Raw genomic sequence first — 15,418 nt, forward strand, 5'->3', positions numbered from 1 at the left:
TATGGTTCAGTTACAATATTTCTCTATCCATGGTATATGTGTCAAGTCACGTATGAGTTCCTGGGACATCTGAAGGAGATAAAAAAATTTTTGGTATCTCTTTAGCACACCAGAAGTGAACCTTGGAAGTTTCCGAAGAAAATTAAACGTGATTTGGCAAGGCAGACTGGTAGCGTTCGACGACACTCTGGAGAACACTAGAAGTGAACCTTGGAACTCGTAGTTTCCGAAGAATGTCAAACTTTGAAATCAATATCTCCACGAGGCGATGAAGTGAGACTGGCGGTATTGAACGGCTCTCTGGTAGGACTCTACATCACACCAGAACTGATCACTCTGCTGGTCAATGCAAATGTCTTCCTTCTTTCATCAAAGCACTTCATTTTAGATCGAATCCTTCCAACACAGTCTTGATTTTCCACTATCCCGTGATGAGCCTTTATAGAGAAGAACTCTGTTTGGAAAATATAGATCACTTCTTTGTAAACATTACAGTAGAGTTAGTTTAGTTGTGTAAAATTCATCACCAAGTGATTATTTTATTTTTCCATTTGATGAACACGGTCTGAATTGTCTATATTTATTGCGATCCAAGCAGGCCTCGTCTCTTTGATCTACAGGGTTTTCCTTAGTGGTGTCCAAGAAGTGACGTTTTGTATATTTCCAGCTAGTTCAGCATTACTACGAAGTTTGAAAATTAACTTCGAACTCTGATATGCAGTTTAAATACTATATACAAATTATGTGAGTGCACTCCTTGGAAAGCTGAGCTATTTTAGTCTTAACTTTTTACGCTAGACGTTGTAAAGAGTTGTATTCGTCATCTATAGACGATATTCACGATTTTTTTGGAATTACTCCACTGCGAACGCCTACAATCACGAATCGCGACACCGGTTTCGATTTCCTAAATCCTATTGACTGCGCCAGAAATGTTTCTATATCTCAAACTTAGTTTTTTAGAAAAATATTATATTATTTAAATCAATTATCATCTAGAAGGCTTGAATCAAAAGTGAACAACAAAAAAATGGTATCGATTGTATACGAGTGTGTTTTGGGAAATATCTGTTGGTACGTTGAGTAGTAGTGATTAAAAATAGGGGCTTGTGCTCCCTACTCTATTTTCTCGCTAAATCGATATGTTAGTTACGATCTGATCTACTACTGGATCAACGTGTATGTTGTAGGGACCTCCAGAAAGGTCAAAACTGTATTAATAGTGGTCTGTAAGCAGCTCAAGCAACTTCTAACTTTATGTTATATAACCAGCCCTATTTTTCAATAATCTCTGAAAAACTTGTATAATTTTATAAATTTAAATGGATATTACACAATGTTCCCACAGAATTTTGACCTAGTTTACTTAAAATAGGTTCCAGTAGAAGTTAATTATAAAAATAGATGATTATAACTTGTCAGTTCACTAGACGCATTGGTCATTGTTATTAACGTTTAAACGTTTAATTGAATTAGATAACAGACCGAGCAGGAAAGAAGGAAGTAGACATTGAACTTCCTCTTTTATTAAGGGCTATTTTATTTCGCGGAAAATAATGATAAATTTTTGTATTTGCTCAAACTGTATTATAGTCCATTCGATTCGCATTCAAAGCCATATTAACTAACTGAAAAGTATAAAAAGAAGGCAAAGAAGATATAATCAAGTTGTTGCTAGACTATAGTCTTAAACCAACTGAATGTTAGAGGCGAAGAAAACTTCATCCGACAGTACCAGAATAACTTGTTTACAATGACATTTGAAGATTTTAAAGAAAACAACTACTTCCAGAAACAACTGAAACTTCGGTCTCCCTTCTCGGCCTTAGTCCCTTGTCTCTGTCACTGCGTTAATCGCCATCTTAACGTGCTTCATCGTTAATAATCGAAAGAGCGTGCAGAACACATTCGTATATCCCAGAACTTAAATGAATTGTATTGAAAGGCGATTGTGAAGTATTAAAAATTTTCTGTTGAATAAATGTTCTTTTAATTTATCGTTATATGAATTATGTATCACAATATTGAATAAATTATTATGTTATAAAGAATATGAAACAATATTTACGTCGTTGAAATCTCTCTCAGATTATTTATTTGGGTCGCACCGTCTCCTTTGGTATTAAGTTTCTGATATCCCGCCGATTCTATCTTGATCCTCCAAATATTATTTGTCCGACATACTCTTTCAAGTAGTAAGCTCAAGAATTAATGGAAAAAAGACGTATCTTTTTGAAAGCCGAAGATCTATTGGCGATCTAAACGACAAGCCATAAAATATCAACTACCCGGAAAGCCCATTGTGATGGCTGTACAAAAAGAAACAAAGAGATTACATGACAGGACATACAAGTGCTATTATATATTTTATGGCAATTATCCAATCCTTTTACTGCATTATATAAATTAATAATTGATAATAAGTGAAAAGTTATGGAATCATAACTTCCGTTATCCAATAAAAAATTTCACTTTGACTTGAAAGCATAATATTTTTATATAAAGACACAAAAAAGTTATCCGATTGGTGAGTGACCTCTTAGACTAACTGTACTTCTTGTCACAGAGAGATTCGTTGGTTAAAGTTTGGTAGGATAAGAAGATTTTTTGTAGGCCCTGATATAGGAATAGCTCCTCTGCAGGGCTGGGGTTGTGGTGGTTTCGTTGGGTTATGTTTGCCTAACTATTTGGTTAGGGGAGATTTTGGCCAAAAGAAAACTTGTAAACAAAAACGATCAATCTCGGTGTGTTTTTTTATCTTTGAGGGGCTTTATTTGTTATTTTTTTTGTATTTTTAATTTAGGGCTGGCGGGTACTGTTGCGGCTGTATTATTGCCTATCGTCGGCCATTTGACCGGAGAACCGGTTCATCAGGTTGCAGGGAAACCGCAGAAAATCTACAACACCGACTATACCTTGTCTCAATTTAAACAAGGAATTTTATAAACTGTGTTAGGCAATTCATTGGTTGTTGTTTTAGCCTTTATTACAATAAAAATAGATTGAATAATAAAGGTTTGACTGTACGCTGCCAATGGTGCAATTGTGCAATGGTAAGGGTTTATAAATCGTTTTGTGGACTCACGTCAACGTCAAGGATGTGATTTTCCATAAAAAAAACTTTTTTTTATGAAACATTGGAACAGAAATGTCAAGGAATCTTGATCTTAGTCACTTATTGGTTTCCTATCCCATCAATTTCATTATCTTAGTTTCTAATAAATTTAGTGTCCAGAAAAGGTAACTATTTTCAGTATTCTTCCTTTCTAAATAATAATTTTTTTAAATTAATTAACAAATTTTAAGACACAGCAAATCTCAAGTAATTTTTATACTTCATTAGATGTTTTTACATTGTACTAGTTTCAGAAAGCTAGGAAATATATTGCAGCTAGTACACTTTGGTGTTTAATTCGCCACGTTCCCGCTATGAAAACGCTGATTAGACTACGTATACAAACATATTATTATTCAACTTCTTCGTTATATTTATTAATATTATCAGTTAGGACTATCGCTGAACTTTTTCGTAACTATAAATTCCATCAACGATTCTACTAGTTATATTTTTAATCTATAAAAGCGAGGTAAGATTTTATCAAAAGCTCGAAGACTTGTTAATTAACGACATAAAATTTTTATAGTTTGAAGCAGAACATGAATTATGCAGTCACATTTTCAAATGTAATTTCTTGAAAATGAAAAAAAATTTGCTCGCGTGACGCCGATTTGATAGGGATCAGTCTGATAAGCTAAAAATTACGTGACCCACAAATATGTTGAGATTGGTGTATCAACTCGTATTTTGGAAAACTTTAATGGTAGTTAGCGCATTTGCATGTTAATCAACAACACATTTTGTAAAATTGTTGGATAAAATTACGACATATAACAGATTTATCATAAATCTTACTTTGATATTAGTAAGTAGCGTATTTGAAGATCAAATATCTAAATTCTTTGATATCTAACTCTTTCTTCACCACTTTTTGTATGCTTTTTATTCTAATTAAACATAATGAACAAAATTTTGTTGTTTGGAACTACTTTCCGTGGTTATTTTTTACATAATTCAACTAGGGAATAAAACGATTTCATTTAATACGATTAAATGAAATTGTGAAAATTGCCTTGGCAGTGAACGTGTTGAATATCAATAATCTCAAAGTTTATCTATACAAGTACACAATAGCCAGATACATCTGGTGAATAGATCTGAGACTACCTATTTTAGACAACGTATCTTTTTTACTAAAGACAACATCATTATAAATACAAAGTCTGTCTCCTGAGTTTTAACGATGAGGTATCAGATAAAAAAAAACATTTTATTTAAATTGGGATATTATCACTTATGTTTCATTTATATGGTAAGATAATATTACGAAAAAACAATAGGATTTTTATTTCCACTAGATAGAAAAACGATTTTAATATAAAAATATAAAATAACAAAGATTTTTCGAAGGGTGTCTTCATTATCATTATTTCCCTTTGTATATATAGTTATCTCGGTCCTCCGTATTTTAAGATTTCGTTTACAATCAATCAATATACAAAATGTGCCTATTAAGTAACTAATCAGATGATTAGTTTGTCTTTAAACAAATCATTGTAGCCGTTGCCTTCGTTTGTATAAGTCCCGTAAAAATTATCGACGTTTTTACATGAACGGCAACTGAAACTTATAATTTATTGAAACCATTCTATGGCAATGAGTGATTGTCGCGTCCACGTGTTTTTTAATGGTTTAAACGCTTTCAAGATGACCGAGAAGATGTTGAAGAGTCTTCTTCGTTCTGACCATAGGCTAAGTATTCGTACGATTCAGCTGATTCTATGAGAATTCTAGCCAAATACAACAAATGTAAAACCTAATTCGACAGATCTTGCACCGTTCTTGGTCAAATCTACATTAAAAGAAACAATATTTGAGTCTGGTGAAGCTGCGAAAGCAAAAGCAACTAAACACCAGTCTCGTTATTCAAAATCCACGCTTTTCAGAAACATTGTTTGTCTATTTTACTCTTTACCACAATGGTTTTATGGTCTGTTAGTACTTAGCATTTTTAAGTTGTTATTTTTTTGCACACAATGTTGGGTATTTCTTTTTTGATCTGTTCATTCTCTAGCTACGCATTTCCTTCAACAACTGGAGCTCTTTGTTTGTCGTGGTTATTGCCCACACATCTCATTGCGTTAATTGCTGTTTCGTCTTTAGTTTTTGCTTGTCTAAAGTTATTTCTTTAAATTTGTAGGGAGTCTTTCACTATTTAGTTATCTGCGGCACTAGTATGGTTAATTTTTGCACCATATCTGTTTTCCTGAATCCCCAACCACTATCTGATCTTTTAGCATTAAGTAGTCTGCTCTTGCATGAATTCTATTCAATTAATGATTATTACTATTGAATAAAATAACTCCATGTTGTCAAATTTAGCACACTGTATCAAAATTAAACCCCTTTTGTTAAGAAGGTTCCATTTTTTTTTTCAATTTAACGTCACATTCAAATAAACGAATATAATAATAATTCATCATCATAAAGACAACTGGTTATTCGTTGAAAACACCCTGAGTTTCGACAAAATTAACTTTCTCTTTATGATATATGGTTTAATGACCATTCGCCAACGTCATTATTATTAATATTATGGTGGTTAAGAATAATTATATCGAATTAAAAGTGACTGGTCGAAGAAAAAGATGCTGGTAGATCTTCTCGCACATATTACGTACTTTATGGGGTTTTAATAACGCGTCATAAAGACTTGTAAATAAACAAAAAGAAAATGTTGAGTGTCTATTAAAATTTAACTCGTTAAGTCAGTGGGACGATCAAAGATAAACGCGACTAAATGGTTTTAGGTCGAGAAGTACGATCGAACTTTCCATCAACAATATAAGAATACATATATTAAAAAACATTAACCAGCCACCTAATTAAATTTAATTACCATTTTATCATTTAATTATTGTAAACAACCGCAACACGAAAAGCACATTCTGATTATGATAAGAAAACTTATTCGTTTGATGTACGGGGTGAATCAGCACAAAACATTGGAGATCCAAAATATGATTGAGGTTGAGTCGCCCCTGATTAACCTCTCACAATGGTTCGATTGCATTCTACTCACCATTACTGCCTTTAATCACATACAGGGTGTTTTAACTTGAAATGCTGCAAAGAAATTATTTTTTTTCATACTTTAATGCCTCATAAATTCTCAGAGATCCTACTCGGTATGAAAATACGGAAAATTTAGACTGAAAAGATCAGAGAAGCAAGCAGCTATGATTAAGTCAAAGTTCTGTAATGAATTGGGCAAAGAAAATAAAAAAAAACTCTTCTATTTTGTAGGAGGAGATCGTTTACAAACAAAACTTAATCGTGCAACCAAATGGGAGACTATATCCGATATTAGACATTCGGGACCGTTCCTCGGGAGCTAGGGAAAGTATAATAAATCGCCAACGCGTTCTCAGAGGATTTCTCAGTTGACCCAACAACTCGTAAGAATAAAAACGAGTTTGGAAATTAACATACATGAAGGGCAGCATTTATGAATCCTCTGGAACTGAAAAAATCACCTAAACACGGAATTTAAAATTCTAAATAATCTATCTAATTTTTTTTTTTTTCAAATTATCAGTTGAAATGTTTGGATGATTGTATACAATCCCATTCTGCGCGAATAGAAATTTATTTAGACGGCACTGAACCAGTTTTCGTAGTCGTATTTCTACTGCTAGGATATGAATCAAACAAATCTTGATTCTATAATATGAAATTATTCAATTTAAACCCTATATACTACAGATAATGATGTTGGTGTCTGAATCGTTGGTAATTCGATTCTCTCCTTTCCATACTGGACTAACTAAATACTCTGAAATAATCAGATAATTTACTTGTATACATGGAGTATCAATTACTTTTGTTTAATCGATTCCGATTGGGGTGTTGAGGCCAGTGTTTTGTACTTTAGAAAAGAGGATTTTAATTCACCAGCTTTTGTTAATATGTTTAATAAATACACGTGGTGCGACATTATATAATAGCTCGGATCCTGGTATCATACATGGTGTCAATTGTGGGGTAGATATAGGTAAAAATTTGCTAAAAAGTCACCACTTAAATATATTGGCTGCAGAGTTATTGTGCCTATCAATTCCATTCTTTTGCATCCGAAATTCTGTGAAGACGTTTCTGAGAAACTATTGCAAAGACGGAATATTTACAGGTCTTGGTATTACAAGAAAAGTAAAGATCTAAAACCTTTGGACCTTAAAGGCAATGTGACAATTTTTGACCATGTAAAGTGGAAGCCTGCATAAATTGTTTCCAAGCATAGCTCTCCTAGATCTTACCTTGTGAAAGATTCTTTTGGTAATGTGATTGGACGTAATCGCAAGCAACGAGCCTGACATAGATGAGAGTAGTGGTGAACCTTTAGGTCAGCCTACTGTGTCACTGAAGAATGAAAAACCTTTACTGGAGGTTCCCCCAGAATGTTTATTATCCAGTCCAAAAGTTTTAAATCATGATACCTAAGCCAGATGTGATCGAGTGATAAAAAACCGGACTAACTAAACTTATAGGAGGGTGTGTGCTATACCACATCTTAAGAGATCCAAAGTAGGAGCCTGCGAAAATGGTTTAACGTCATATCCTCTGATCTATTTAGGTTCGCAGTCTCCAGATTCGAAATAGCCATAATGATTGTAAAATTGACGGGGTTTAAGCAAAATGAGTCGAATTTTTTCACCACCACACTTGTGTGATAAAGCCAAAAACGATTTTATCGCCACCTTTGGACAAATACCTTCTCACACTTCGGTAAATCCCGTGGTTGAAATTGAATGACGTATAGCACTTCGAATTGGTTGATCATCCACTGTATTCAAAAGATCTGGTCCACAACTACTTTTTTCTGTTTCTTAACCTCAAAGTTTCACTTGCAGAATACACACGTAAACGTCTATTTTGAGGTAAAACACGGAGACTATTATTTGGACAGGTTAGAAAGAAGCATTGCTGGAAAAAGTATATGAATGGAAATTATTCTAGACGAACTTGTCATGTTTATCTTTTAGGTTGAAAACAACCCTCATATATAGAAAAATGTGTTGCACCACCTATTTGTAATAATTCACAAACTATATTTATCTTAAAATTCCATTGAACTGTCTAACCAAGACAAAATAGGAAGCGGTATGTAAATAAATGTAACTCACCTCCTTTTTCCGCGTTAGTGATAGTAACCCAGAAGTCAATGGTCTTCTCCGGACCCAATTCTTCGTAATCCCACTTCTTCTTAACGCGAACGGACCCATTGGGATCGACCGTCACCCAAGGATTTTCATCCCTTATTTTAAAAGTCTCGCGATCAGTTTCTTTTTCCAATTGGAAAACCACCCTACCGTCGGTTTCGCCATCGGTTTCGGTAAACTCGATTCTCTTCGTTGGCCTTACAGCGCGAGTAACGCGTCTTTTACTACGATGCAATTCTACTTCTTCTAAACGTTGAAAATCCAAATCTATGTCGACTTTAGACGATTCGGTAGGTTTAAAATGGAAGATTACTTGTGCGGGTCTGGGAGAAGTTCTGCTTGGAGTCCGTAAATCGTGAGCTTCGACGACTAGTTCTAATTCTATTTCTTCTATAGGTTCTTGAGTTAGAAGCAGATCACCAGTTTGAGGGACGATTACTAGGAAGTTAGTAGGTGTAGCAAGTCTGTAGGCTACTTTATCACCGTCCGCGTCCGTGGCTTCTACTTTCCCGACCGAAGAGAAGCGCTTCCAAATCATCGTTACGTTATCCCCGTCTAGTGAATCGTCCCCAACAACAAACCTATATATTTTCTGAGTAAAAACTGGACTGTTATCGTTTTCGTCTTCAATATCAATAACAACGTTAGTAACCGCTTTGTTTATACCACTCGGATCAACGGCTTGGATGGTAAGAACGTATCTACCAGTTTCTTCTCGATCAAGTATTTGCGATGAAACTAAATTCACCCCTCCTAGGGGTTTAGTAATAGTTATATTCGGTAAAATATCACCTGTGGTGCTATCTTGTAACTCAAAAGATTGTCCGATGTTTCCAGCAATGATACTATAACTAACAGGTACTTTCAAGTCGCTAGTAGCTTGTAGGAGGGGAATACCACTAACTACAGTACCAGATGGGGAATTTTCAGGAATGTGCCCTAACAGCTCTTCATCGAAATCAAAACTGAGCATATTCCTTCTATCTAATACAAACAATTCTAGTTTATGTTTAGTGGAAACGTTACCTCTATCTTCGAGTACTATTAAATCTATAGGATGATTTACTAAAGAACTGACATCCGATGTCGTCATTATGGATCCATCTTGCAACATAGTGAAAAATTGAGAAAAATCCGAATCGAGAAGTTTGAGATTCTCAGAATGGTTGAACTTTTTGACGCTATATCCTGGGTGAGCGTCATGAGGTATAACTGATATTGTTTTCGAAGCGCCGATCCAAATTAACGACGAGAGGATCGCCAACTGAAGCATATTTAGACTCATCTTGAGGTCTTTTTCACGTCATTGGAACTGGAAAATCTGAAACAAACATACAACATTAAATCTTCAAGACACATCAACTTTCAAAGTTTAAAACGCGCTAAACAGAATGTTAGGAATTCCATCAAATATTTTCCATATTTCTTCAATTAATTATGTCACAAATCGATTCTCTACCATTTAAAATTAAATTATCATTTCGAGCCTTTTTGGTGCTACTGTAAGACACCCTCGTTGCTGTGTGACTAATTTTCGAAAATATACAAGATGAGTGCGTATACTTTGATGACTATCTGCCTTGTTTGTACCAAAAATATCACATTTTCCTAAAATAAGTAATAAGGATCTACTGAAAGAAACAAAGACGATGAAGATGGTATAGACGATGAGCCAGTGTTTCAGATCCTGATCATCAAGATGAAGATGAAGGTGAAAATGAACTGCGCAACGACCTTGATCTTGATGCCTCCTCTAATGTACGCAGATTACAATTTACCTACAGAGGAATTTCCAAAGATAAAGGCTATTCTGATGAGTATGTTTCTGCTGTAGGTGAGGAGGTATGTCCAGAATTGAGAAGATCATGGGATCCTTCAAAATACGGCATTGACATCAAGCATAGAAGAAATATATTAGTGTAACTGTTCACCTTGTTTCTTGGAGTTATCACCTACAAGTTGTCCAATTTATAGAGATTGGAGAAGAGGATCAAATTGACTAAGAAGACAAAATACTCGATTTTCAGAAAGATATTGCTAAATAAATACTGATGAATCTTTTTTAATAAAAGTTCAATTCCAGCTACGGCTGAAACTAAATTTTCTATAATTGTCCCTCAATAAATTTCAGGTAATCCATTTAAATAATTAATTGGATATAAAATCAATAAACAAATGATACTGAAGCCATGAAATATCTTTCACAAACATTGGAAATTTCAAATGCAAATATTGGTTAAACAAAATTTTAATCAGTCAATATATTGATTCATATGAAAACTTTTGAATAACATTAATTGAATACCAGCACATACATTTTAACAGGTGGCGAACGTGCATTCGAAAATCCACATTTTTCATCCTTCCACCGTTTCTTCGAACAAATTCCTCAATAAAACAAAAACCGTTCGATTGAGGAAATTGCAAGTTGTCTTCTTTTGGAGTTACTTTTCTTTTGTAACCTTCCTAATGTCCTAATTAACTTAATCCTCTTCGATATACCCGGTGCACGTTTTAGAAAAAACCCAACAAAGTCGTCTCTCTACCTTTTACATTCATTACTTAAACGAATCTAGACGAGACATCACCAGACGACAATGGTGACTATCCACCTACGAAATCAGCTCAAAATCCGAAACAGCAGCTTGCAAAGAACAAAGATCCAGATTAACCACATTTCTCACTTACAAAAACCCAGGCGAAATGTTTCGAATCAAATTGTTAATCCTCGGATCAGTGCAACGAGCAGATCTCGAACCTAGATCTCAGTGGAGCTACGTTGCTCCCAGAGATTCGGAACGCGCAACTTATTTAATGTTTCGTACAGTTAATCCAACTTTGATTATTGTTTCACCTCCTCGCCATCTTCGTCTCGAGATTAGAGACAAGTACAATTGAGTTTGGCAACATTGCGTATTAAAAAAAGCATCTTTATCTTTTATTATAATTTTGTAAATCCCGTAACTACTATCTAAACCTATAAAAAACGTTCATGTTTATTATTGGTGGTATCATTATGCTTTTTATTAGATAGGCGTAGTTTGTTTATCAAATGATTGTGATGATAAATCGTGTGACAAATAGTGAATGTTGATATCAATACAATGGGTGTAAATTATTAAAAGATTCCGACCAATTAAATACCGCTTGAAAAAGATAAAAGGTGGTAAAATGATTGGTGGGAATTATTTTTAAAGAAATAAACAGAATTTATAATGAATGAAAGCGTTCTGCCAATAAATATTTACATAATTTCTTTAAACTACCTGCCTCTCGTCGCTATACATTGACGGGTCATTGAAAGGGATAAAGGAAATGACTTTCAAATATTTTAAATTCTCGTTGTGTAGAGATGTGATTTTAGTATAATTTCTCGAAATTAACCGCTCAAATTTGGACCTGGAACGTCTTCAGTCTTTTGTACAACAAATATTTCATTCCATTGTTTAACAAATATTTTTTCTTTGAATTATCACCTTTCCACCGACAACTATCAAATTTCAACCTCATCTCTTCATAGTTTATTTGTTAGAATTGTTAAATTTGTTTAAACGATGGATTTCGTGAAAATAGCTTGGAAAATATTACCAGGAAGGTCAACATCATCGACTGGAATGCGGAATTTTAATATCGCCGCACAAGCACGGTTGATTCTAAGCATCCAGGATGTCCTAATAAGACTTTTGAAACTCTTAGAAAACCGAAAGTGGAATTCGTGATGTCTAAATACCTAACAGATTCTTTCTGAGTGCCGAATTTCCTCATAATGGGACAATTATTGGAAACGCTGTTCGTAGCTGTTTAGGCAAAAGTTTTTTACAACTCCTAGTGGAAACTGCAATCCGCCAAACCTGGCAATGAGCGTTTATTATGACTGAAATAGAGAGTGATCTCCTTCAAGTTATAATTTATATAAAATCCACTTTTTAGTCTAAATGAAAGTGATTTATTGTTGTCTGAGTCCTGTGGACAAATTGAATGGGGTCATTCCGTCGTACTAAAGCGATCTATGGTGTCCTCAATTGATGTTATGGTGAATCAGCTCGTTAAAACATAGTAAGATCCATCGAGGTTGTTTTGAAACATCTATAAGATGTTTATGTTGGTTATAATGGATGTGCCCCGCTGCTGAATCCCAGTCCGAATGGGTTGTACAATAGACCTTGTTACAGACCAATAGACCTATACATGTACCTTAATTTTAATTTTGGTATCTGTTTCTTGCGTTTGGTGTATATACGTAAGGATGCAGTCTAAATACATGCAAAGACATTTGACATCTTCGACTAGTATAGCGGTACCAGCTGCTTATACAGCTACCATGGAAGTGTCTGTCTATCTGTCAGGTAGGATCTTAACAGGGGAAGGTGGAAATGAGTTAGGAGCTTCTTTAGTTTGGGTAATATCAAGAAAAGTAGCTCAGCAATATCTTATTATAGCCTATAATAGATTTACCTTCCTTTTTTGGGCCACTTTCCAGGCACCGAGGAAATAGTTCTATAAATTTTTCCATATCCAGTCTCTTTTCTGACTTGATTAGCCGTTGATTTTTTTTGAGTTAGATCTATTTGGGATGGTATATCAAGTCAGTTTTTTATTCTATTCTGTAGATAATTCTAGACGAAATAAAAAGGATTTTTAACCATGGATGAATACTGCATTAACCATGAAACCTAGAGAGAGATGCAAATGTACAACAATCTACTGGCACCATTTAGATTTTATGTTCGGAAATCATACGGCATATTGTATATCTACTACTTGTGTTAAAGGGAAATCTAATCAATTATAACTGTATATTAATGAATCAAAAGATGGAAAATATCCAATGCACCATATTTAAGAAAAAAAATAGTATCTTACACCAAGATAACGCAGAGTAAAACCGTTGGTGAAATTCAATGAGTTTTACTTCTAATTTCTTCTAGACCAATTGTATCTTTCAGCTCTGGCCCCAATTACAAACAGTCTTCAGCTCAAAAATAATCATTGTAACTAATTACTGTTGTTAAACTTTGTCGTTGCATGATTCCTTCAATCGGCATTTCTTCTTATTATTATTCCTCTTACTTTTATGTGTTGCAATATGATTCGGTGCTTTCTCCATCCCTTTATTCTTCTCTCTTTTGTATTTTATCATCATCTTTACTTCTGAACAAACTGTTTACACTACCACTACACCAACACAGACAGTGCAATGTCTGACGAGCGTTTCGATAACCAAGTTATCGTCTTCAGAGACTGAATGTGAACTTCTTCAATTTCTCATCCGTTATATTCTTTAAATTTGTTTTTGGAAGAAATAATTGATATATTTCTATCGTTGTTATTATTACTAGTTATTTCTGAAGGCATTTTCTGTACGGAAATCGATTGTGACGCCACTGTACTGTAGACATTGTAAATCAAAACAAAAATCTTGCAAAAGACGGAATATAATACATTCTATAACTTTAATATTTGAACTTGACTCTAATGCACACTTATGAGACATAAATTAGAGGGTGAAAAAGGTATCAAGCTGTTTTGGTATTTTCTCCAAATTAAACCGAATAATTTATTGATATAAAAATGTGTTTTACATGTAAAACGGTGAATAATTTTTTTTTCGAGCGGCAACTAATTTTTGAATAAATAAAAAATAATTTGTTGATATTTGATTTATACAAAAATTATACGAAGCTCATTTTATAAATGAAAGTGTTGGTTTTGTATATTAACATAGATATTTGTTAATTATTCACATTAATTCATAAAACGGTTTATTACTAATCACGTGGAAAATGAAATTAAGTACACAGATTATCTAGATTAAACCATAAAATTTTTCAAAACAATCTCGTATTTGTAAAAGAAACGTTTAACATTTTGGTAAGGCCCTGCAAATTATTAGGGCTTGTGAGCGTTTGTACTAATATGCAAAAGAGACTGTTTTCTTCTTCTCGAATGAATGTTTGTAATTGGTATACAGTTTGATACCAAAAACATCGTTACAAGTTATTTTATCACCAAGTTTAGGAAGCCAAAAGTTGTTGACAGTTTGGTACTATCAAGGGGAACTGTAGAATACAAAGATTGTGGAATCAAGAGGTGGCTGCGTTCTTCTTCAACAGACACACAATTCAGCGTCCAAAAACTTCGTGATACCCATAAAAATCGTTCTTAAAAAACAATAAAAATTAATCTCCTTTAACATCTTAATAAATTTTTATTTGTATTCATTTCCATTTGATAATTTTATTAGTAAATATGTCATAGTTCATTTGCATCTACATCAGGCTTATACCGTATTAAGTCATCTTCTAGCTTTACGATTGAGGTAACAGTGACCGCTTTAATAGCGTTTTACGCTCACTGATTGGCGTAAACACTCTTAATCAACATCCGACAGCTTTCAAACGATTTGTTATCGCCGCTGTATGGAATTTAATATTTTTGTCGCATGAATATAAACTTGACGCAGCTGAAATGATTATTTTATCGTTACTATCACCTTAGAATAGAAATTAACAATCTTCCATGCTTGTTGAAAAAGAGATTTTTAATTTGTTCTGCATAGTTATGATAATTATTTTGTTATTAACGTAATTATGATCCCTCTCTTGGGAAAATTCAGCGAAATATTTGTAGAAATATCAGTTACGTTTTGAACTTTCTTATTAATCGTATCAAATCCGGCACTTGTCTTGAATTTGGTAGCTAATGACGATAGGAATGATGAAGTGATAACCATCAACGACAACACCCTGTCACCTTCTTTTTTTATCATATTTATAGAATAATAAAATGTCCTCCTTTATCGAAAGGATGTTTCAGTTCAATAGAAAGTGAGCTGCTTTGTCAAATTTCTATTTCAATATTCAAAAAAGGCAACGGCTAAGACTGGCATTCAAAAGCACAAACCTGAACAAACTAAACTCGATCTAACCTTAAGACAGAGAAATAAGTTATTTGTAGATTTAAAGAAAACGCTATCCAGTTGAGGTGCAATTGGGATGGTAGTGCAAAAGAAGAAATAAAAAGAAAGGCTCGACAAACAAACGGCTTTCCACAGAATGACCGTTTGCCTGGAGAACCGGTACACCAGGTTACAGGGAAACCACAAAAAAACCGACGATCGACGAGTTGGAATATCCTAGAG

The 15,418-nt window shown here is 34.0% G+C and overlaps 1 protein-coding gene across 1 annotated transcript in view; it reads right to left on the reverse strand.

Annotated features, from left to right (window-relative positions):
• LOC130441310 (neural-cadherin-like) overlaps positions 1–15,418 on the reverse strand; it is an 84,300-nt gene that overhangs the window by 65,336 nt on the left and 3,546 nt on the right. Inside the window, exon 2 of the mRNA XM_056774926.1 lies at positions 8,242–9,598. Coding sequence (XP_056630904.1) covers positions 8,242–9,562 — 1,321 coding nt within the window. The 5' untranslated portion in view covers positions 9,563–9,598. The remainder of the gene's footprint in view (positions 1–8,241; positions 9,599–15,418) is intronic.

This window comes from Diorhabda sublineata, chromosome 3, assembly GCF_026230105.1.
Source record: "Diorhabda sublineata isolate icDioSubl1.1 chromosome 3, icDioSubl1.1, whole genome shotgun sequence".
Lineage (NCBI taxonomy): Eukaryota > Metazoa > Arthropoda > Insecta > Coleoptera > Chrysomelidae > Diorhabda > Diorhabda sublineata.